Consider the following 23,896-nt stretch of genomic DNA (forward strand, 5'->3'; position numbering starts at 1 on the left):
CATTCAAACCATGAAAATGTTTATTATTATAAACATTTAGTTTGCAAGTCTTTTAAAGCATCAACTCTCTTTCTCCCCTATCCGTATCCGTATAAACAAAATATATTTGTAACGTAATATTAAATTAAAGGAAAGACTTTGGCGGTATTCAATGAAACAAATATTAATATAATGCAACAAAATGAACAGAACACAAGCAAGCGTATATAATCCATAATACAATATTACAGAAACATATAGGAGAAGAGACGACCATGCATGCATATATGGAAGGAGCTGAGAGGGCAGAGAGAGATCGAGCAGGCTTAATTAACGAGTCATTTTTGAGGTAATAGGCATTGGCGGCACGGTAAGAACTTCCCTTCCCAAAATTTCAGCATTGCCTTCCCACCCTGTAAGTGCGTATAGTATGTAGGTACAATCATTTTAGCTATCTTAGCTTAGCAGTTAGCATAGCATATATATATATATATATATGATCGATGGAAGGAAATAAAGAAGGTAGCTAAACGTACCGAGAGAAGGATCGATGCCGCGATTTTTGAGTTCTCTGTACTCTTGGGATAGAGAACAGACGCAGCAGCAACAATGAAGCAGATGATCTGAGGAAGGAGCTTCCGGCAAGTTGAAGAGTTTACGCAGTTTTGAACGGTAAATGCTTCCGTATAGCCATCCGCAGTGAATGCTTCCCATAGCATACGAGATTAGGCATCCAACACCACTGGCTGTTCATATATGATATAATATAATATATTTCCAAGCTAGCTTAAATGGTCGATCGCAAGGTAAATATAGCTAGCTAAGCTAGTGAAAATAATTAATTTGAGTACTACTACTTACATGTTGTTCCTCTATCAAGTATCTCAACAAGCTGCCCATGGATAACGCACGGACAAACACAACTCTTAACACCTTCAATTCCATCAAAACCAAACAATAATCAATCAAATCAAATAATTATATATCCATATCGTCTATGGTATTTAAGTTATGTTCTAAAAGATCGATATAAAGGATGAAGGAAAAGACTAATTATATTTAAAACCACCAAAAATCAGATAGATAGATAATTACAAAGGGAAGGGTCATCCCAACAATCATAGAGTCCAGTAGTCCACTGGCCTTCCACTTCGAGGCTCAATTTTGGACCCAACTTTTCTGTATTATTCATCCTAGCTGCTTTCAATTCGGATAGATTACCAAACAAACTAACCTGCTAAAGCTTTAATTTGTTTGTATATCTATCTGTATTAAGGTTTCAGGTATATATATATATATATATATATATATATATATATATATATATATATATATATATATATATATATATATATATATATATATATATATATGTGCAGGTAGGTAGGCAATCATCTGATCTGGCAATGTGCCTACCCCATTCTTATACTACGTGATGCTAGCTGATAATGAATTTTCTTAGAAAGTTCACGAAAATCTGCAGTTGACTTTCAATCACATTTTTATAACATGGTTTTCTTGACCACAAATAAATAATGAATTTCTTATTATTTTAAATAAGTGATTATCCGCTTCATCAAGTTACGTTTATATGTATTTTACTGTTATTATTATTATTAAGTTTATCTGTTTAGGATAGATTATTGTTACTGTCATTATACAAAATTATAATAAGCATTACTACTTGAGCTAGCCATGCTTACGTAGAGTTACATTGAGCATTGAGGTGATAATATTGATTATTTAGATTGAGCTTTGATTTTAATCTCCCAATTATATTGTTATTTAATTTTTTAACTTTAATTTGAAGATGTACTCAACTATCAATGTTGATAGCATGCAATATATAGGCTTCCAACTATTCAAGTTTATTAAAATTTTAGAAACTCAAAAGAGATTAATTCAATTATTTATAATTATGTATTTGGGATACTCCATATTACATTATATTCCAACTTACTTAGATATTAGTTAGTTTAATGCCAAAAATTAGTTAATTAAGCTTTCGCTATTTTTGCCGCAGGAATCATGACGAACAGACATTGCAACTTATGGAATATTTAATTTATTTGGCAACGAAATCTTTATCGTACAAGAAACCATTGTTATATATTTCAAGCCACCTTAGACGTTAGAGACAATGTGCACAGAAAAATAAATTTTAATAAAAAAAATGAAAATAAAGAAAAGAGAAAATATGTGAAATTTGACTTTTTCAAAAATCTTATGTGATCATAGGTGGGGTGTCTTTCTCACTCTAAGGAAGTCTACCATCATATATATAATATACTGATTTAAGGTATAACTTAGTTTTTAAAATTTTATTCAAATAATAAACTCAAATTTCAATTTGATTATACTAGTATTAACGAATAATGGTATGCTAAAGGGTTAGTTGTAAATAAGAATTTTCGCTGCTCATGAGTATACAATAATATATATATATTTTTTTTTTTTGAATGCTACTAGCTCTATTACATTGTAGTATCTGTTCATATACTTTCTCAACCTACTGAAACACAAAGAGCTAATAACGCCTCCACTAAGGCTCGAACTTACAACCTTCCAAATGGAAGTCCAACCCGGATACCATTAGACCACATAGTCCTGGTATACAATAATATATATAATTTAGCAAGTTTTACTGATTTTCATGCATGAAATAATGTTTAAGCCAGAAACATAATTATTAAACTAAACAATTGATTATCATAACTAAATAATAATGTCTAGAACTTGCATGAAAGTTGTAAATACATAAACAAAGTACCAAAAGTAATATAATTATCCAACATTATTAATGTCTAAGCTAGTTGCCTAGAATTTACATAGAAGTTGTAAGCAAATTAAATAACCAAATCTTTGAATTCGTAGTTTGCATAAATAATCTGCATTATCCCAGCCATGCACTTAATCCAGGTCAAAGTTTTATAAATACAGATAGACAAGAGATAATCTTTTGATCTTGCCAAAATCAACAGCCCAGCCCAGAATGAAGAACAATTAAAATAAAATGCGGTAGTATTATGATCATTTTGCATAAGGTCACAATTTAAGGTGCATAAATTCAAAATTTAAGGTGTAAAAGTTTATAACTTTCAAAAAAAAGTTTGTAGCTTAAGGTGTGTAAGTTTATAGCGTTAGGTGCCTAAGTTTAAAGTTTAATGTGCGTAAAGTTTATAGCTTAAGGTGCGTAAAGTTTATAGCTTAAGGTGCGTATGTTTAAAATTTAAGGTGCATAAGTTTATAGCTTAAGGTGCGTATGTTTAAAGCTTAAGGTGCATTATTTTCCAACTTAAGGTGCATAAGTTCGAAGCTTGGTGTGTAAGTTTATAGCTTTAGGTGCCTACGTTTAAAGCTTAACTAAGGTGCATAAGTTTATAGCTTAAGGTGTGTATGTTTAAAGCTTAAAGTGTTTCACTTTAATTTCTAGTTTAAGGTACATCAATTTAACTCTTAAGTGTGTATGTTTAAAGCTCACCGTGCATTATTTTCCAGCTTAAATTAAAGTGCATAAGTTCGAAGCTTAAGGTGCGTCAATTCAAGCACTGCTAGAAATTATGAAATTTCCGACCACCTGAAAGTGATCTTATATCAATTCGAAAGCAAAAAGTGATCGGAAATAGCAACAAATGTTTTTCCGGATAACAAAAGTGGTCGGAACAAGGCTTTTGACTTGATTCAAGATAATTTTCAGGTGGTCGGAAATTTCATAATTTCCAACATTTTTTTTGGTGTCAACCACACATGGTGGTCCGGGTCTTTCTCTGTCAGTTTAACGGTCCAGGTCCACCTGGTTCCCGGTTCGCTCCGAGAGGCACAGAAGCTGGCCCAAAGGGGATCGTCACTTGTCGGGATCGAACCCGGGTTATCCCAAAATTTTTCCCCACAAAGAAAGCTCATTTGCCACTTGAGCTACCCTGTTGGGTTCATAATTTTCAACATTGAAGACACTTGATCATTTACATTTATGTTGTCAGAAAGAGGGTTTTTTTTTTCCTTCAATTTAAGTCATTGATCTAGATTAAATCAACGGCTCAAATCTCACCTAATTTTTCACTTGGGAGAAACTTCATGAACCATCCCTTATAAGAAGATAGTTGTAAACAAATGATCAATTCTTTTTGACATTGCAACTAACTTGCCCTATTCCCCGGCCGCCCTTGGTCCTGGTCAAGATAATTTTTTTTTTTAAATGCTGACGAAACAAGCAAGTATAGCTATGCTCAAGCTGATGAACTCATGGTGGTGAAGTGAAGAGAAGAAAAATGGAGAGTGTTCACTGTTGCATTCATCTGGAAGATCGGAAAGTGAAGTTACAAGCCAAAGAAGGATAACTGCCATCCTTTATACTGAGGAGGCAGTTATAACAGAAAAAACAGAAATACAAATAAGCTAGAAAAGACAAGATTGCCCTCAGCTTCATTCTTCACCCTTTCTCATTGGACATGGCAGTATCACATCTATCCTTCATCACCCCCCCGTAAGCTGGAGCATGGATGTCTCGCAAGCCCAGCTTAAGTTGAAAGATGTCAAAGGCAGGAGTACTCAAAGCCTTTGTGAAGCCATCAGCAACTTGTTGCCTTGAAGGAATGGGTAGCAGCTTGACCAATCCTTCATTAACCTTCTGCTTGACAATGTGGCAGTCTATTTCTATATGTTATGTTCGTTCATGGAACACATGATTCTCTCCAATGGCTATTGCTGAACGATTATCACAGAATAGAGTAGCAAGATCATCAAAGTTCACTTGTAAGTCTGTAAGCAAATAATAGAGCCATTGGATTTCACATACAGTGGATGCCAAAGCCCTGTATTCAGCTTTAGAGGAGGACTTGGAGACAGTGACTTGCTTCTTAGTTCTCCAAGAGATTAGATTAGGTCCAAGATAAACACAATAGCCTGTGATTGACTTCCTGGTATCTGAACAATTTGCCCAATCTGAATCTGAAAAACCTTGCAATTTGAGCTGAGAATTTTTATGGTAGAAGAGTCCTTTTCCTGGGGATTTTTTGAGGTATCTTAACACCCTGTGTGCAGCAATGAGATGAGTGTCTCTGGGTTTATCAACAAATTGGCTCAATTGTTGGACAACATGGGATATATCTGGCCTGGTGTTGGTAAGGTACAAGAGTTTGCCAATCAATCTTCTATATTCTTCAGGATTAGCAATAAGAGACCCTTCTGTTTTATTGAGTTTGGAACCTGGAGTGGCTGGGCTGCTAGCAGGTTTTGATTCCAGAAAACCATACTCCTTTAAGATGTCCAGAGTATATTTCATTTGAAACAAGCTGACCCCATCATTAGAGTTAAAGGCCTCAATTCCCAGAAAATAGTGAAGGGAACCAAGGTCTTTTATCTTGAAAGACACATCTAGGAATGTCTTTAGGGCTTTGATATCTTCTGGATCAGTCCCAGTAACAAGGATATCATCCACATATATGAGTAAGGCTGTGAAGAAAGTACCTGAGGCTTTGGTGAATAGAGAGGGGTCTGCTGTGGACTGATGGTATCCATTTTCTAACAGAGCCTTTGTCAATTTGAAGTTCCACTGTCTGCTGGCCTGCTTTAAACCATACAGAGACCTTAACAATTTGCACACCTGCTTAGGCTTCTCACTATGAAACCCTGGTGGTAAGACCATATACACCTCTTCATTGAGGTCCCCATGGAGGAAAGCATTGTTGATGTCCAACTGTTGGATATCCCATCCCCTTGCAATGGCCACAGCTAGGAAGGCTCTTATGGTGGTCATTCTTGCAACAGGTGAAAAGGTCTCATTATAATCCACTCCCATTTGCTGTGTATAACCTTTGGCCACAAGTCTGGCTTTGTACCTCTCTATAGTACCATCAGCCCTGTGTTTCACTTTAAATACCCATTTGCATGCAATTGGGATTTTGCCCTCAGGGAGATCTGTCAGCAGCCAAGTACCATTTGCAATTAAAGCTTCTATCTCATTGGACATAGCTTGCCTCCATGACTCAAATTTAGCAGCTTCACTATAAGACTGTGGCTCATGAGTAGATAAAATGGATGATGCACAGACCTTATAACTCATAGGAAGAGAATCATAAGATATGACATTATCCAAAGAGTGTGGAGAGGTTTTCTTCTGTGACTGAGTTGTGAGAAAGGACTGGCAGTAATAATCTTGTAATTTTGTTGGCAAATTTCTCATCCTTCCAGACCTTCTAGGCTGCTGCTGGTTGGATTCCCTCTCAAGGGGAATGTCTATCACTATGCCCTCATTATCAGTGAGGGGGAAATCATGGTTCACATTTTCACTTCCAGAGGCAGCATCTTGATCAGCCTCAGCATCATTCTCATTCATAAAGGCAGTGTGTGATTCATCTTCAGTATAGGAGTTGTGCTGCTCACACTCAGTAGGACTAGGTAGACCACTTTGGCTAGGAGTAAAAAACACCTGCTCATCAACTGGAATCAAAGGCAAGGGAGGACTAGCAATTCCATTATGTGGCTGTGTGGGGTTCACAGCTTTGAAAGGATAAACTCCTTCATAAAATTTGACATCCCTGGAAATGAAAGTATGGTTATCATCTAGATCATATAGAACATATCCTTTGGTATTGGCTGGGTAGCCTAGAAAGATACTCTTTCTTGCCCTTGGCATCATTTTGTTTCTACCCTGAGGAGTGGTGGCACCAAAACATAGACAACCAAAAGTCCTTAGATGATCATAATCTACTGACTTGTTGAGTAAGAGTTCATAGGGTGCCTTTCCATCATTGACTGGTGTAGGTAGTCTATTAATCAGATATGAGGCATGTAATACACAGTGACCCCAGAAGCTCAAAGAAACCCCAGCCTGAAATCTGAGAGCTCTTGCCACATTCAATATATGCTGGTGTTTTCTCTCAGCAACTCCATTTTGCTGTGGTGTGTAAGCACAAGATTTCTTGTGAATAATGCCCTTGTCATTAAAGAAAGAAGTCATGAAAAACTCAGTTCCATTTTCAGACCTTACTGCCTTAATTTTCTTTGAGAACTGTGTAGCAACATAAGAATAGAAGTTTTGAAATAATCCCTTGACTTCTGTTTTGTGTTTCATCAGATGAATCCAAGTAAACCTGCTATAGTCATCCACAATAGTCAAGAAGTAATGTTCTCCCTTAAGGGAGGCAGTGGCAAAAGGCCCCCAAACATCCAAGTGTATTAAATCAAAAGTTTTCTCTGCCCTTGTACTGCTAACAGGAAAACTAGATCTTTTTTGTTTAGCAAAGTGGCATATGTCACAAACAAAATCAAGAGACTTATAACATTGTATTTGTTTTATTCCATTCAAACCATGAATCTTATCTATGGGGTAATGCCCCAATCTATTGTGCCATAGTTGCACAGATAGACTATTACAGTATTTTCCATTCTCAACATACTGTCTAATCTTGGCAGGAGGATGACTGAGCAGATAGAGACCATCTTTTGTCTTAGCAAAACCATCCACTATCCCATGCGCCCCCTAGATATTACAAAAATCAGCATTCATAACAAGACTGCATTTATTTTGCATGGTTAGCTTGCTAACAGATATTATGTTAAAAGTGAAGGAAGGTATGCATAAGACATTTCTCAATATCAAGTTGGGAAAAATTCTGATTTCCCCTATGTGTGTGACTTGCACTGATTGTCCATTAGGCAGCTTGACACAGACACCATGGATTTTGTGACAGTTCTCAACATAATCTAAAGAACAAGTGATGTGGTCAGTGGCTCCTGAATCAACAATCCACATATTTGCACAAGTTAAGGCAGCATTAATATGAAATTCAGAGATAAACCTGCCTTCCTTGGAGTCTGATGATCCTGTGAATTCTGAAAGCATTCCACTTCTGCTCATTGTGATAGCAGCACTAGTGGAAGCTTGGCTATTCTGACCTCCCTGGTTCTGACCTTGAAGGAGGGAAACCAGCCTTTGGAACTGTTCAGATGACATCCCAATATCACCAACTTGATTGACTGAAGAAGTGTGGCTGTGTTGACTGTCTTGGTTCTGTCTATTCTTAGCCTTATATCCAGGTATCCACCCGGGAGGGTAACCATGCTTCTTAAAGCATTTATCAACAGTATGTCCATTCATACCACAATGTGTACATTTTGGTACATTTTTGCTTCCTTGACCATTAAACTTCTTCTTATTAAAAGAACTTGCCATTGCCACAACATTCTGGTCATCACCACTTTGATTTTGGATAGCATTGGACATGGCAATCTCACTAGTTTTATAGCTACTGGAATTATTGAGCTTCCTTTCCAGTTTCAGAGCCATATTCAGGACTTTCTCCATGGTTGGAAGAGGATCCATGACAAGAGCACCTGCTTTTATGGTTTCAAACTCATCATTCAGCCCTTCCAAGAACCTAATCACTTGATCGTCTTCCCTCTCTTTTCTGATTTTACTCATAAGAGTACAATTGCATCTAGGAATGCACTCACATATAGGCAAAGGCCTTACAGCTTTCAACTGCTCCCAGAGAGCATTGCATTTGGTAAAAAAACTCATTAACAGACATATTACCCTGCATACTTTTGTAGATCTGATTTTGGATTTCTGCTATCTTGTGTGGATCGGCCTGAGAATACCTCTGTTTCAGCGTGTTCCATATCTCTTCTGCTGTTTCGTAATATAGAACACTCTCGGCTATAGAGGAACTAAGAGATCTCAGAATCCGATCCAAGCACATACTATGTCATTGCACCTTTTCCAAGTTCCATACCTAGGATCGGATTGACCTGGACAAGCAATTTCACCATTCACGAAGCCAAGTTTGTTCTTGACTCCTAATGCTATCTTCATGGATCTACTCCATGTTGAGTAATTGCACTCTGACAGGGGAGGGGATACAAGGATGGTATTCGGATTCTCAGTAGCATGTAAATACATCGGATCATCAAGTTCATCAAGCCTATGCGTCTGATTCTGAGGCACATGAATCTGATTGACCGGTGTTGACGCCCCTGCTGCATTTCCAGTAGGGTTTGCTCCGGCATTCTCTTGATCCATGACTACAGCAGCAGCGTAGCTTCGACGCTCTGATACCATGACGAAACAAGCAAGTATAGCTATGCTCAAGCTGATGAACTCATGGTGGTGAAGTGAAGAGAAGAAAAATGGAGAGTGTTCACTGTTGCATTCATCTGGAAGATCGGAAAGTGAAGTTACAAGCCAAAGAAGGATAACTGCCATCCTTTATACTGAGGAGGCAGTTATAACAGAAAAAACAGAAATACAAATAAGCTAGAAAAGACAAGATTGCCCTCAGCTTCATTCTTCACCCTTTCTCATTGGACATGGCAGTATCACATCTATCCTTCATCAAATGCAACTACTATACAATATTTATTTGTGAGAGCATTTAAGGGTTTATTTAGGGAAAGATTTATGAAAAAACTTACTGCATTTAATTTATCCGAATGTGTGTTTAGGATAAAACTCGCTTTAATTTGTAGCCTTAGTTAACAAAAGATTACATGAAGATAAACCAACCTAAGTTGCACATAGGTGACAGACTCAAATCGAGAAAGCTAATAATTAAGTGGCTTTCACGCTCGACTTGGGTTGCTCCCTGCAGCGCCTTCCTTTCATATCATATATAGGTTCTATCTGCTTGGTAATGGAAGGTAACTATTAGTCATCTGTGGAATAGATTATCTTAAAGTTTTAGCAAACACAGATACCCTGTAAATTTAGCATTAGGCACATGTTGGTATCGTTGATGTTAATATATATATGATGTGAAATAATGTGCACATATTCGAGCAACTGGATGGCCGGGTTAGATATTTGATAGATGTTGATTGAATCCCATGTGACAGTCGTGATTTAATATAATTCCACATCAACTTGATTATTGTACTAACCTAGCTAATCCTTCCCAGGCCACTTTCTTTTATGTATTCCTATTCCCGGCCATATCTGATCCATACAGCACATTTTGCACTGTGCTTGAATTGCATTTTCTATATAATATCCGAATCTCAGTCGTCTACAACAAAAGGACTTCTTCTAAAGCTCTCTTGCTTTTGATATATATTCAAGATTTGAATCTTATCTCATCAAAAGCATGTCACTCTCTGTCCCGGCCTGGACGTGGTAGTTGGTTAATATAGATTACCCAAATTATGTTGTGGAAACGTGTTCACCACATGGTGAACACACTGGTAGATCCAAAATTTCTATGTTTTAGATTCATAATTTTGTTTTTCATTTGTTGTTAACGACGATTCTCTCTTCGCAATCTCATTATTTCGTCTTCGCAGTACAGAAATTACGAATCTATAGTATAGAAATTATAAATTTACAATATAAAAATTATTAATCTAGAAATTATATATGAATCTACAGTATAGATGTTATGAATTTACAGTATAAAAATTATGAATCTACAGCTTAGAAATTATAAATCTATCACATGTTCACCATGCGCATGGTGAACACCGATTCCACAGCATAACTATTGTATAGATTATAAAGGACAGCTATATATCTGCGCTATGGCAATATATATGATGTATGTTTTTGATTGGTGAAAAAAATGACCAATATGATAAATAATAGCGAATATCTAGTTATTATGATTAATTATAACATTTCAATCACACCATCTTCCTATGAAATTTTACTATTAGGATAGCGATGAGCTCTTCTAAATGCACTTTAAGTAGTGTCCATGTTTGTTCAAACAATTAATACTACCATAATCACCTAAGTTTAAAAATAATAATAATATCATATAACCCGCATGAGCAGCCAGTTAGTCATAGGGGTGGAGTTTAGAAACAATGATCAGGGATGGAAGAGCAACCTCTCAAAGTGGGGGAGGCTCCTTGTGCGCAATAAGCAAAAGTATAGCTTCTGTGTTCAACTGAGTTACCATGATTTACATCCTCTTAGATGCGCTGTCGGGTCGGGACGTTGGGATCCTTGAGGTTGAGGATTCAACCTTTTGGGAACAATAATAATACCATAATAAATGTATTTTTGAGTTCATCTTGATGCTATAATTCAAAATTCATGGTCATGTTTGGTAAATGGATGTTAGCTGTTGGCTGATTGGGTTAATTAGAGGGTATAACTAGTTGATAACATTAGTTAATTGTAGAAAGGTGTTTTGGTAAATTAGCTGTTAGTTGATAGTTGTTTGATATAATTTCTTTTCTCAAAAAAGCTAATTGAAAAAGTTGGTTGGAGCAGCTTTTTGAATTTTAGCATTTTAGAGGTAAAAAAATTTATATTAATTTTTTAACCAAATCAAAAAGTTAATTTATTTTTACCAAACAGGGCCATAATATCCTTAAAATACTTCTCCAATCCGCCAACATTTTAATTCTACAAAAATCTTGGAGCAATTTCTTCTTCTTCTTCTTCTTTTCCTTTAAAGATACCCTTTAGACCAACTAGGGGAAATGATTCCACTTCTTTATCTTGATCGATCCTTTCAACCTATGTACAAGAATCGTCTTGGAAGAGGTTCTCATGCTTAGATCTCATCCTACATACTTTTGGAAACCAAAAATAAAATTATATGAAAAGATTTAAAAATACCTTTCAAAGAATAAATAGAGAAAATGGTTTTGGAATTGTCAAGTAATTGGGTGGATTTTATTCCATCACCAAATTACAGTATAATAAACTATTTTCTATTGGTTTTACATCTCTTATGTCTCGAAATGTGCTCTCAAAAATAAAGTGAATTGAATGATGGGAAGTCACAAAGAATGGTTAACAATACTAAATTTTAAAGTATATAACAACTATACAATGAGATAAAATGAATATATCTTTAAAATTTTAGTTAATGTTATTATTTATCATCATAAAAATAAAATAAAGATTTATTATTCTAAAATAGAATCATCATAATTAAATGTAACTAAATAGACTAAAAATGGAGAGAGTATGAAACTATATAAACATATACTATATTTTCAAAAAAAAATATAAACATATACTATCTTAGCTAGCAGGTTTGTAGCATGCATGCATATAAACAAGCTATAGAAATGCCCTTGGTCAAAACTCAAAAGCAGTACTAACACCTCAGAAAAAGATTAACCTTTTAAAAAAATATAAAGTGAAACATATATTATAAATATATAAATGATCATGAGTTTAATACCACCACCCAATATTCCTCACTCAAATTTGAATTATATTTAGTTATAGAATCTAAAGCATGCATGTTCCATCCATGTCCTCATCAGAGTAGGCAATCAAAGATCACTTCTGGTCTAGATAAAAAGTTGGAAGCTGATTGGGGTCTATAAATTAAAGCAACTAAACCACTTGCCCATTTCAACTTCAATTCCCACTAAAAAGAAAATCATATCCTAAAATTTTTTACATTATTAACTTCAAATAATTTGTCTCAAATAGAATAATTTACCTTAAGTTTCGCAATCTTTTTGTATTGAATATATATAAATTTAGTCGATTTAAATGAATAAATTCAAAGAAGGTACATACATATATAATTTTTTCAGGAAATATATATGGAATTGGGGGAAGGGGGTTGACGTCTTGACAGCAGAATAATAGGTTGCAATGAAAAGATGCTACTGGGGAACAGCCTAAATAAAGTTAGGTTTGACAGTAGCTAGCTGGCATGGATGCATTATTTTGTATTGTGGTTGGCTTCCTAATTGTCTGCTACCCCACACGTACTGCCTTTTCATTTTAATTTATTTAGTGCCTTCTTTTTATAATTCCGATTAAATTCTAAATTGTATAAGTAATTTCAAATTATATTTTTATTTATAAGAAATGTTCACATTATTAATCAAAATTTTAAATGACTCTTTAAATTTTCAGTGAAGTCTAAACCTTCATACATTGATTAGGCGACCACCATGGCATTATTTAGTCCATTATTGATAAGCTTTACATAGTACCATTCAAGCATGAGTTCAATTCCATATGATCTATTTCTATTAAATTGAGTGGAGAAGACATTGGGTCAAACTTTGGACACACGAATGTGGACCATAAAGGCATAAGCTATTGAAATACCACAAACGTAGACATCCACGAAGAGAATGCATTTCATGTGAAATGAAATGTGATCAAAATCCTTTTAATAATAATAACGCCACTGACCCATGATATGATATGATGTCATTACCAAAAACATTTGAATATCTGAGTTCACACCATAGAAAAATGCAAACTAAAGATCCAAACAATGCAGATATTACTTTTTTCTTGTGATTAATGTGATTATAGAACTAAGCCAATAGGTCAAACTTTTTAACTAAATGTTTACAAATATGAATAATATTAATTACGACATGTGTTGGTCATTTTGTTGTCTTAAACTATTGGCAAAAAAATATAAATTCTAATGTTGGTCAAAATGAAAAAAAATCAAAGACAAAAATAAAATGAGAAATATAAGTCTCAGAAAATCACATTCTCATGCGGACTAAAGATTAAAAATCTCTTAAAAGGCTATATAAAGATTTCCAGCCAAGAAAGAAAGCTAAGGTGTGCATTTAATTCTCTATCTTTATGTACTAAGAGTTGAGAAGTATTGAGAAGAGAGATGAATTTCTCTTAGGAGTTGTACTAGAGTTAGTTTTCAATAGGGAGAGATAGTGAGATTTAAATTATAATGTGTAAAAGTGTTTCTCAACTCTGTACTTTGAAGTGGATTCATGCTTTTTCTCAATACGAGAATAATATAGAGAGAGTGAGAATAAATTATATTTTAGAATACAGAATCCTAACACATTTTAGCAATGTGCATTAATATAAGCACAAAAGTGATTCATTGACCAAAACACTCAACCACCCATCCATATATAATCGTTTCGAGGCAATTCAAGCCAGGCCCGAAAGTGATAAGAAGCATTATGCGTTTCGCCAAAAGCACTAGAGCAGCCCGCCCACCATTGTCAACTCCATGTGAAGACGTGTGGAAGCTAGGATAGCATCCCAATTTCCCACTTGTCATCTACAAAGTGGCCAATAATCCACCCCTCAATCTCCACGTACATTCTTATCGATGCTTTCATTCTCCTAGCTTGGCTTCTATATAAAGATAGACCAACCATTCACCTATGCAATTCTTGACCCAAACATTATTTGATATTATATAGTAGTGTCAACTTCCTTAGCTTCTTGTTTCCTTCCTTCCATTTCTATCATATATATATATATTCACATCTTATATATGAGAAGAAGAAAAATGCCATCCATTACAGTAGATCCTAGTTTAGGCCTCCAAATCAGCAAACAACATAAAATAGAAGAGGAAATTCCGGGACTGATTAAAGTTTACCGAGATGGTCACGTGGAGAGAGCACAGATTATCCCGAATGTTTCGTGTTCATTGCCTCCAGAATTCTGTGTGACCTGTACTGATGTGAAAATTGATAAGAGCACGAACATTTGGGCGCGTTGTTACGTTCCGAGATGTGATTATAAGGTTCCGCTACTGGTATATTTTCATGGAGGTGGATTTTGCGTCGGCTCGGCTTCTTGGAGTTGTTACCATGAATTCCTGGCAAAATTGGCAAGAAAAGCAAATTGTGTGGTATTGTCAGTGAACTATAGGTTGGCACCGGAAAATCCACTTCCGGCAGCGTACGATGACGGCGTTAAGGCAGTTATGTGGTTAAGGCAACATGCGGCGGCGGCCATGGGTAGTGTAGCCGCCAAAGAATATTATTGCTGGTCAAACAAATGTGACTTTTCTAGTGTTTTCCTAGGTGGTGACAGTGCGGGCGCCAATATAGCCTACAATGTTGCCCTAAGGTTATGTCCCAGAAGTGACCAAGAATTTAAACCCTTAAACCCTTTGGTCATAAAAGGGACCATTCTCATACAACCATTTGTGGGAGGAGAATCAAGAACTTATTCGGAGATATACACGGCGCAACCATCGCACTCGCCGCTCACATTGGCGGCCTCCGACACGTATTGGCGGCTAGCACTCCCGGTGGGGGCTAACCGTGAACACCCGTGGTGCAACCCCAGCGTGAAAGGGTGCACAAATATGAGGGTTCCACCAAGTCTAGTGCTCATATCGGAGCTAGATATATTGAAAGATAGGAGCTTGGAGTTGTGTGGGGCTTTGAGTAGAGCTGGTAAGAAAGTGGAGTTGTTTATGTGCAAAGGTGTTGGGCATGCATTTCATATTCTTAGCAAGTCACAGATCGCACAAACAAGAACTGATGAATTGATTGCTCAAATCAAGACCTTCACCGCCACCTAGCTTAGCTAGCTACTATACATCCTATCATCATTACAAGAAGCTAGCGCTAGCCATGATTTAATGTCCCTCGTCTGATCTACTGTAAATTATATTATTACATGTTTTAGTATAATGCAAAAGTAAAAGAAGCAGCTAGATATATATGTTACATAACTTACCTTGTTTTGCCTTTTTACATTTTGTTCATGTATTATATATATTGTTACATTTTGTTTGGGAACGTTTTTGCATTTCAAATATGTTTGTCTCCACAGAAGTTTAACTTGTATTCAGGTATAAAGATGGACCCAAAACATGATGCATATATATATATATATATATATATATATATATATATATATATATATATATATATATGTCAATCTTCTGATTTACACTAATAATATTTTCCATTTGTGTGGTATTTTTTTTTCTTAATGCTACTGACTCTATTACATTGTAGTATGTGTTCAAACATACTTTCTCAACCTAATGAAGCACACAACCTCCACTTAAAGTTCGATCTCATAATGTCCCACATGGGAGAGGTCACTACATGCTATCTGAGCACAAGGTACTTGGAATTTTGTGTGGTACTCGGTTTCACCCAAATCCCAATGACAAAGTTGTTCATATTGGGAGAAGCTAAGAGACCATGTCTTATTGAGGATTCTGGGCTGCAATAAATAGCATATGCAGCAAGTTGGGTTACCTCAATTGGACTTCCATACACATGTATAGGCCAGTGAAAAACTAAGGCCCAGCTTCAGTTGCAACTGTATGTCTATAGTGTATAGTGCCTTATCCTCTCAACTCTCAACTCTCAAGTCTCAACCACCTGCTGCGCTGCAATCCAACTACTGTACCTTCCGTTCCGACATAGAATTCAAAAATCTCCATCTCCAGACTCAGAGAAAACTAACCATGTTATCAATGTCGTCAGTTCAAGCCAACATAAAGGGAACTTTCGCTTGCCCGTCTTCTTTATTTTCCAACAAACCATTCTCTGTAAAGCCCAGAGCTCCTGCAACAATAATTCTTCAAGCCAAAACCACACCCATTAGAAGAGACTTCAAGATTGCAGCTACGGCTGCTTTGGAGGCTCCCACCCAGGTAATTAAAAACTTTATTCCAATTCTTAGCTCATAATTATATATTTAGTTGTAAACTAGCTACTACTTAAGTTAAGTTCAAGTTTGTGGTTCAAATGAGTAATTAATAGTCAGTTTAAAGCTAGGCTGTAAGTTTGGACAAAAAGTTTGCATCTTTGGGCAATATAATATGATAATGTATATGCTGGGATTGCTGGGTGGTTAAGTAATAAGTAATATACATACAATTAATTAATCAAAATTGGGTGAATTGTATTGCAGAAGAGTGGAGCGGGGGTGAAGAAGGTGGGGAAGACAAAACTGGTGTTGAAGTTCGTGTGGATGGAAAAGAACATAGGGTTAGGACTTGATCAAGAAATAGCAGGGCACGGTACAGTTCCTTTGAGTCCATACTTTTTTTGGCCAAGGAAAGATGCATGGGAAGAGCTGAAGACCACACTAGAGAGCAAGCCTTGGATATCCCAGAAGAAAATGATCATATTACTCAATCAGGCCACTGATATCATCAATTTGTGGCAGCAAAGTGGTGTCAACATCTCCTCTTAATTCTATTTAATTATTTTGTAATTCCTGCTGCTCTCATCTCCCCCCAATAACCAATACTCTATCTTGTTTCATTTTAATTTTAATTTTAATTTGCTCCCTTTCTTTTTTTGATATATAGTGTGTGACATCGATCATGTCATGCGCGATTTAAAAGTATAATCAATGAGTTTCTCCTGCGGCGGCTATTGAACTAACTACTCAGGATCGATGTTTTGCAGCTAAAAACTAAAAACTGTATTCTGAAATCACACCAACATGCATGCATTTCATCTACGATTAATTGTCATCGAGGTTTAGACAAAGGCAGTAGGCAGCTAAGCCAACTACTGGGACAAACCTAAGATACTTCACCACACCAACCTTGTCCTTCTCAATGTTTTGCAAGTTGTCTCCTATGAGCCATGGTTGGAAAATCGTGTACAGACAAATGTCCCAGATGAAGGCGTACGCAAGTCTTTCCGATCCTAGATAACTCACCACGAACTCCCATCTTTCTGATATGTCCCCAAAATTACCATCCCCGCGCCCAAAGATTGCCCAAAATGTTGACACCAAACAGACACCAACACCAATTAGACCAACAATGCGTGCACCACTAGTCATCACAGAACCTAATTCAGAGGTGCTCTTTCTTGGATCATCATCTGTGCCGCCACCATTTAGCCTAATGGCCATGTATGGTATTAAGAATGCTGCAGGATATACAAACATACAGTTCAATTACTTAACTGCTGCCAAACAGAGTTTTCAGTTTTGTATATTCCATTTGTCCACCAAAATAAACCTTTGAGTTTGAGACAAAACTACTTACTGTTTGTGAGGAACATTTGGAGGCCCCACAGAACATCCAGTGATCCTTTATACCCGTCCCTCTTACGATCAGTGAACAACAAAGGTGCGAACATAAATGTCCACCCGATAACAAAATTGAATAATCCTTCAGACATCTGAGGGAGAGAGAAAACAACGACAAAATTAAAGCAGCACTTCAGCAAAGAGTTTCATGTCAATCAGTTATTAGTTTGATGATGAATAAGTTGATCAAGTTTGTACTTACAGGATGAAGCACTGGTGCCTCTAAGAAATGAATGCCAACTACTCTGCCAAACAATCGTCATCACACAAAAGCAAGATTCAACTCTAAACTAAAGCCTATGGAAACTACAAAGAGAATCCATTTATGTAATATGATAGTAACTAACATCTTAGTACCAAAATCCCTAAAAAAAGTTGTAGCATATAAAGGAGCACTCAGTTAACTTAAATCCACCTTAGGTAAGAAACATACCAATGTTGGATAGAGGCAGAATAAAAAAGAAATTGAGGGAAAGACCAACAATATCATTCACTGTGGCTGAACTGATTCTCCATACAGGATCACCCTGCATTACACAAGATAACATACAATACAATTAGAGGCCGTTTAGTACTTTCTCATCAATTAAATTCCTGGGAAAGTGTTTCCCGAGAATATATTTGATGGGAAAAATTACATTGGAAGAGCACAAATGTCTTGCTCCACTTAAATTAAATGTGCTTGTAGAAAGCAATTAATTAAGCAGCACCAATTGAAAGATGTTATAAGCATGCATTTTCTTAATTATAAGTGGAAGAAGTATAATCGTCAAGTATGAAGCACAATAATATAAATACAGAAAGTATTATCAATAGAGATAATTAATCGAAAACTGATATATTAATGAAACAAAAATGCAGGCAGGCGCAAAACAAACAGAAATTTAACACAAAATTTGATACGAGTTAGTTGTAGTAGAATGAAGATTAGATTACAGGTGCGTAGGGGAGCAAAAAGAGCCAAAGCACATAGACCCCCTCTGCAATCCATAGAATAGTCTGTATGAATCTTCTCCTCTGAACATTATCGTGGTTTTCTAGAATGGAGCCATCGCCACTGCCGCCGGATTTCGCAGCGAGAACTACCTTCCCGCGGTTCCAATTGAGTGTGCTGAATTTGACAAGTTTTTCTCTTGTGCGCAAAGATCCCAACTTTATGCTACCATGAGGCCATTTCGTAGCCTTGATATGAACAAGGAAGTTTTGTGTTCCCCGGAGTAAAGGCCCCGTAGTGGATAGCAGCAAAGGCACCGTCGTCATCGCCGGCGGTCGCCTCAAGTTCTCTACTGTCCTTTTAGTGTATAGTACAGTAGTTGTTATCGTTGGTGTATCGTGGCTGACGCGTGTTCAAGTGTTTGGCCGTCCTGATTCGTAATAAAGTGGCAGAGGCAGGGGCAATTTCGAAACACTGGACTTATGGTCTATCACTCTGCTTGTAGACTTGTAGTCTTGTACTGTGAGGCTTAACTCTTTAAGTTTGTTTTTTTTTTGGCAAACAAAAAACATTAAATTAATTCAAATCCCTAGATAACACATTACAACCCTGCAGAAGTAGATGAAAGGAAGAGTTTCCTAATTTTACATTAAGCCCCATGTACCACCTAGAGAGAATCCGTCTCAATGATCACTCTGTTCATATTGTATGTATATATGTAAATACTGGATCGAGCTCTGATCTGATGAAGTATTATTTTTCATTTCCTTGCCACCAGCGATGTTTGGGTTTAGTTCTCATTGAGATAGGCTTCCTATCTTCATTTAAATTTTCTGCAGTAGCACTTTTATTATTATTATCTTGTGTTTTTGCAGGTTGAGTTTCGGGGTTGAATCCACCACCTTCATTCACAATATCTTTTTCCTCATCATTAGTTTGGATGTTAATAGTGTCTGGATGGGAGCTTTTGTTATCTGCAACGAATCTGGGAGTATTATATGGAGGATGATGATGAGATCCAGTAGTAGTAGCGGATTCTGAGCGAGAAAGCTGGACGGCAGCTCTGGCAGCTGCGGCCGCATAAGCTGCTGATTGAAATGCTGCCTGGGCGGCATCGGCCACGTCCTTGTACTTTCCCTTCACTTCCATTTCTGCACCATCTTCATCAAACACAAGAGGGATACGATGAGCAGTCCCCCGGTCTTCCACACCCTTTTCCTCCTGCAATATAATCACCAATATATAGATTTTACTGGCCCGGCCCGGACTAGAAAAATGAAACCAATTATTCAAGTATTTAATTAATTAATTATACCTTTGTTGCTTCTTCAAGATCTGTCATCGTCTCCTCTAGCTGCAAAACAATGTTATTTTCCTTTGCGATTTCTTTAAGGACCTTCAATCTGTTTTCGTGGCTAGGCATCCTAGTCGACAGCTTTTGAATCATCTGCATTATGCATGCATAATGTAAGGGAAGTGGATATATATATATATATATATATATATATATATATATATATATATATATATATATATATATATATGGATGGTAGTGGTTCAATTTGTTGTTAATATATATATATATATATATATATATATATACATTGTCGTAAATTAATAAAAGTAAGAAAACATTATTATATTATATTAATTGTTTCTTTACAATTAAGTGCATGTATACATAAGATGAGATGTGCATGCAGTTACGTACCTTTGGATTGACTCCGCAGTTGTTCCTGAGCTCAACAGCCCGGGCCGTGAATTCCTTTCCAAATTTTGCAGTGAAAATGGCACGGAGCTCTTGAAGTTCTGGGAATTCCCCACACCTTGTAGCTGCAAATATCAAACTGGATATGCCTTCCTTCAACTCATCAGGACAAACCCTGTACGTATGTACAAATTAAAAGCTGATCGAATTGAAGTCGATCAAATTAAAACATGCATGAAACAAATGTATGTGATACTTTTGTTCCATTCCATCAATTCTTGTCAAGTGTGAATGAAAGAAAGACCACTTACTTTTCGTGTTCTAACTGGTTGACCCTTTCTGTCAACAGATTACAGTAGCCTTCAACTATAACAAACACATCCAGCATGTTCTGCTCCTTCATCACATGCTCAACCTGATGAAACCCAAATCAAAACAAACAACTAAGATTAATTCATTCGTATCATCGATCAGATCACATGCATGCACTTTTAGTTACGTTATCAGATAAGATCAGATCAGAGAACCCAATTAACCCACTAAACAAAACATTAATTAATGATTACCCGAAGAAGAGCTCTGTCGTGTTGGCCGAGGTTGAGCAACTGAAGCACATCGGAGCGGGCTATGGAACACTTGGCCTGGCGCTGGTTCTTAAGAACGGCAAGGCGTGAAATGGCCAGGTTTGCGGTGGCTTTGAGCTTAGCGGTGTTGAGGCTACTTCTTCCAAGCAAGGCGTCGATCCTCTTTCCCATCACTGTACGTACGTATTTCGATCGATCGGCTCGTTTGTTAGTTGTATAGCCTTTGACAACGTAACGTAGTAGGCGGGGGGGAACAAACGAGCCTTAGCTTGTCTGATTACACCTTTTGGTGTATAATATTAGATTATTATTGGAGTTTATATATGGATGTAAGCGAGTGAAATGATCTGAGGGGGGCCGGCGTGTGGGGATAATAATTATGTATTTACCTTATAGGCTAAGTCTTGCGAGAAGAAGCTAAGGAAATTACATTGCGATGGCCTGGGGAACGTCACGCGGTTAGACTTTTTTTGCGGCTGTCTTGTCTCACGCGGTCCAATTTTGTCACTTTCAACATATAACGTTGTGCGTACGTACGTTTGGGGAAAGGTGGACTATGTTGATTGCAATTATACGTTATGTTCTTGCCAGCCAGCAGCCGCTATTTACTATTCACTAATTTTCGTAATCTATGTGTTTCAGGCCAGGTTAACCCTAAAACCAATTGCAATTGATTCTAGCTTGTTGAATTGGTTGGGACTTGGGAATCGTGGAAGAGTGAACCAGCCAACTGCTAGTCCTTTTCCTTTTCTTCCACCAAAAATCAGTTTGGTAACCTAAAAGTACGTCTATCTTCATAAACACCTTAGCTTGCCCCTGCATGTTCTTTATATTTAATTTATTATTAGTCTTGTAACTATTATGCATGTATGATTTACTACAAGTTTAACCAAGTTGATTGCTCGTCTAGCGAATGTCTGTCTCACTTGGTTTAAGGTTCTTTAATTTGCCCAATTCAATTCAAATTAAACCATGATCATCCTCAATTACCTGTACTTATACTAAAAGTGATGCTACGTTCTACTCTGGTCTTTAATTTGCTTGAAGAGAAGAATAATGAGTACAAGTGTGTTTGCAATTTCTCAACTAAAGTAGTAATATATTTCCAAGGAAGATCCAAAATGTAGAGTACATACAAAACTACTGTATAAAATAATCAGATTTCAAAAATAGATACAGTACACCCAGCCTGTGGAATGAGATCGAAAAGGAGTGACGTAGTTGAGAAAGTGATTTCCCAGATGAGTTGATCTTATGTATTTGGAGAACGTTCCACAACATACAATTTCATTAGCAAATGACCCTGACCCACCCTAACAAGGAGGACAAATTGTTGTGTGAATCATGATCCACATAACTGTGTAAACCATGAATGTAATATACATTTTTAATATACTAAAAGTACATTTTATATATATATATATATATATATATATATATATATATATATATAATTATGTACTTTTTGTATATTAAAAATATAATTTTTATCCATGGAATAATGATTGAATAAGATGCAGAAGTAATCAAGACTAGGGGAATTTCTATTTATTTGCCAAAGACACGTACACAACTTACCACTTACGCTGCTGCATTCGATTTTCATGTATGTGAAACCAACACAAGTATATAAATGACTTTGACTTTTGAGGAAGGAGTTGGTCCAATGAAATCAAAACCAATTACCTTACCTACTTCTTCTGGAAACAACTTACAAGTCGGACTAATTAATAGCAAATGATGAAGAAAAAAAAAAGAAGAGTAAAGCAGTCGGAAACTGCTGGTTCAACTTTGAGAGAGATGGATAATTCGTCAGACCTGGATTTAGCCTATGCCTTCCAACTTCTTAATCAAACTAATATTTGTTTGTTTGTCTACAAAACTCCACTACTTCAACTATCTCCAAACAAACACTTTACCAACTCAATAGCACTATAATTGGGCATGGCTTTGTTTTAAAAGAAATGATTTATGTGGATTGACCTGGCAGTCATCAAATAAATGCTGACAAAGTTATCCTGTCATACACACCACACTCATCTTTCCAGTTTTATGTTTCTTTTCTTTTTTGTCAGAACCAAAGAGCATCCAAAAATACAAAGTTAAGGAAAACTGTTCCATGTGACTGGATCATCAAGAAGCAAAGAGAAATTAGCAGACTACATGATGAGCTGCTGCTGCTGCTGCATTATTAATTACCAAAATTTGGTTGAATGACCAACCAAGAAACAAGTCAGCCACCAATAATTTAGACATTCCTTTGAATCTAATATGTACATACAACAAAATATATTAGGATGATACTCATCTACTTCCCGGTTGACCACAGGAACAAGATGACTGACAGTAATAAAGCACCCCCCAGATACTTGCTCATCAAAAATAATATAAACCAAGTCGAGTGTAAACAAGAGTACTTGCTATAGTTGCAGAACCATGAAGCCAACCCCTTACCCCTCCTATCAACACACAAAGTCCAATAAATTTAAAAAAAAAAAAACAAAAACAAAAAAAACAAAAAAAACAAAAAAAAACAATCTTTAGCAAAACTTTCTTATCAACAATCAACAGCACAAAAATTGAAAGGACAACTCACTCTTGAACACTTTCTCAGTTCAAGGCTTCTTAACATCTCCAGACATTCATTGCTCCAGCATGTGACCACACCATGGATCAGACGCAATACAATATGATTAGTAAAATGATATTTACGCAAAAAGTTGACAGAAGCAAAAACAATGTGTTTAAGTAAAGGTCACTGAATCAGTTACCCCATATTGGGAGGCATCACAATACATTCAGGACTTGCATTAAAAAATGTCCCATGCATACAAAAAAAAATTGCATAGAAAGGAAATGTCTGGTCACCATCATCTACTACACCTTCCCAACTCTTGACAGTTAAATTAGAAACACTGACATTCCTCCACTATGAGACACATATGTGTGTGTGTGTGTGTGTATAT

General features: G+C 36.4%; 5 protein-coding genes across 6 annotated transcripts; 2 read left to right on the forward strand and 3 right to left on the reverse strand.

The window, feature by feature from the left end:
- Positions 1–297: 297 nt before the first annotated feature.
- Positions 298–23,875, reverse strand: LOC109175603 (protein PLANT CADMIUM RESISTANCE 9-like). The gene is made up of 6 exons (XM_019324890.1): positions 23,527–23,875; positions 23,352–23,389; positions 1,075–1,172; positions 841–912; positions 516–725; positions 298–392 (listed from the first exon to the last, which is right to left on the reverse strand). Exons 3-6 carry the CDS (start codon positions 1,169–1,171, stop codon positions 310–312), a joined length of 462 nt encoding a protein of 153 aa, XP_019180435.1. The 5' UTR covers position 1,172; positions 23,352–23,389; positions 23,527–23,875; the 3' UTR covers positions 298–309.
- On the forward strand, positions 13,735–15,432 carry LOC109175599 (probable carboxylesterase 6). Its single transcript, XM_019324887.1, has one exon. The coding sequence runs from the start codon at positions 14,169–14,171 to the stop codon at positions 15,210–15,212; it is 1,044 nt and encodes a 347-aa protein (XP_019180432.1). The 5' UTR covers positions 13,735–14,168; the 3' UTR covers positions 15,213–15,432.
- LOC109175602 (30S ribosomal protein 3-1, chloroplastic) lies at positions 15,985–16,950 on the forward strand. The gene is made up of 2 exons (XM_019324889.1): positions 15,985–16,304; positions 16,565–16,950. The coding sequence occupies exons 1-2, from the start codon at positions 16,116–16,118 to the stop codon at positions 16,847–16,849; spliced, it is 474 nt and encodes a 157-aa protein (XP_019180434.1). The 5' UTR covers positions 15,985–16,115; the 3' UTR covers positions 16,850–16,950.
- LOC109175600 lies at positions 17,095–19,128 on the reverse strand. Its single transcript, XM_019324888.1, has 5 exons — positions 18,641–19,128; positions 18,138–18,231; positions 17,907–17,944; positions 17,661–17,796; positions 17,095–17,541 (listed from the first exon to the last, which is right to left on the reverse strand). Exons 1-5 carry the CDS (start codon positions 18,962–18,964, stop codon positions 17,126–17,128), a joined length of 1,008 nt encoding a protein of 335 aa, XP_019180433.1. The 5' UTR covers positions 18,965–19,128; the 3' UTR covers positions 17,095–17,125.
- LOC109175598 lies at positions 19,185–21,237 on the reverse strand. Of its 2 annotated transcripts, XM_019324886.1 has the most exons (6): positions 20,913–21,237; positions 20,658–20,761; positions 20,350–20,521; positions 19,954–20,085; positions 19,503–19,859; positions 19,185–19,472 (listed from the first exon to the last, which is right to left on the reverse strand). In XM_019324886.1, exons 1-6 carry the CDS (start codon positions 21,099–21,101, stop codon positions 19,392–19,394), a joined length of 1,035 nt encoding a protein of 344 aa, XP_019180431.1. In that variant the 5' UTR covers positions 21,102–21,237; the 3' UTR covers positions 19,185–19,391. The 2 variants fall into 2 exon arrangements, with proteins under 2 accessions (XP_019180431.1, XP_019180430.1); XM_019324885.1 differs by having other exon boundaries at positions 19,185–19,859.
- Positions 23,876–23,896: the final 21 nt, after the last annotated feature.

The sequence above is a fragment of the Ipomoea nil genome, unplaced genomic scaffold (assembly GCF_001879475.1).
Source record: "Ipomoea nil cultivar Tokyo-kokei standard unplaced genomic scaffold, Asagao_1.1 scaffold0688, whole genome shotgun sequence".
Classification (NCBI taxonomy): Eukaryota; Viridiplantae; Streptophyta; class Magnoliopsida; order Solanales; family Convolvulaceae; genus Ipomoea; species Ipomoea nil.

Excerpts from the sequence above, each read along its gene's own strand:
- LOC109175603 (XM_019324890.1), bottom strand. The coding sequence starts at position 1,171 with ATGAATAATACAGAAAAGTTGGGTCCAAAATTGAGCCTCGAAGTGGAA. Across the intron at positions 913-1,074 it reads TTGGGATGACCCTTCCCTTT|GTGTTAAGAGTTGTGTTTGT; the intron begins GTAATTATCTAT and ends ATGGAATTGAAG. Across the intron at positions 726-840 it reads ACTTGATAGAGGAACAACAT|CCAGTGGTGTTGGATGCCTA; the intron begins GTAAGTAGTAGT and ends ATATATGAACAG.
- LOC109175599 (XM_019324887.1), top strand. The coding sequence starts at position 14,169 with ATGAGAAGAAGAAAAATGCCATCCATTACAGTAGATCCTAGTTTAGGC.
- LOC109175602 (XM_019324889.1), top strand. The coding sequence starts at position 16,116 with ATGTTATCAATGTCGTCAGTTCAAGCCAACATAAAGGGAACTTTCGCT. Across the intron at positions 16,305-16,564 it reads CTTTGGAGGCTCCCACCCAG|AAGAGTGGAGCGGGGGTGAA; the intron begins GTAATTAAAAAC and ends ATTGTATTGCAG.
- LOC109175600 (XM_019324888.1), bottom strand. The coding sequence starts at position 18,964 with ATGACGACGGTGCCTTTGCTGCTATCCACTACGGGGCCTTTACTCCGG. Across the intron at positions 17,945-18,137 it reads TCTGCCTCTATCCAACATTG|TTGGCATTCATTTCTTAGAG; the intron begins GTATGTTTCTTA and ends TTGGCAGAGTAG. Across the intron at positions 17,797-17,906 it reads AGGCACCAGTGCTTCATCCT|ATGTCTGAAGGATTATTCAA; the intron begins GTAAGTACAAAC and ends TCTCTCCCTCAG.
- LOC109175598 (XM_019324885.1), bottom strand. The coding sequence starts at position 21,101 with ATGGGAAAGAGGATCGACGCCTTGCTTGGAAGAAGTAGCCTCAACACC. Across the intron at positions 20,086-20,349 it reads ACTGCGGAGTCAATCCAAAG|ATGATTCAAAAGCTGTCGAC; the intron begins GTACGTAACTGC and ends TGCATAATGCAG. Across the intron at positions 19,860-19,953 it reads ATCTTGAAGAAGCAACAAAG|GAGGAAAAGGGTGTGGAAGA; the intron begins GTATAATTAATT and ends ATTATATTGCAG.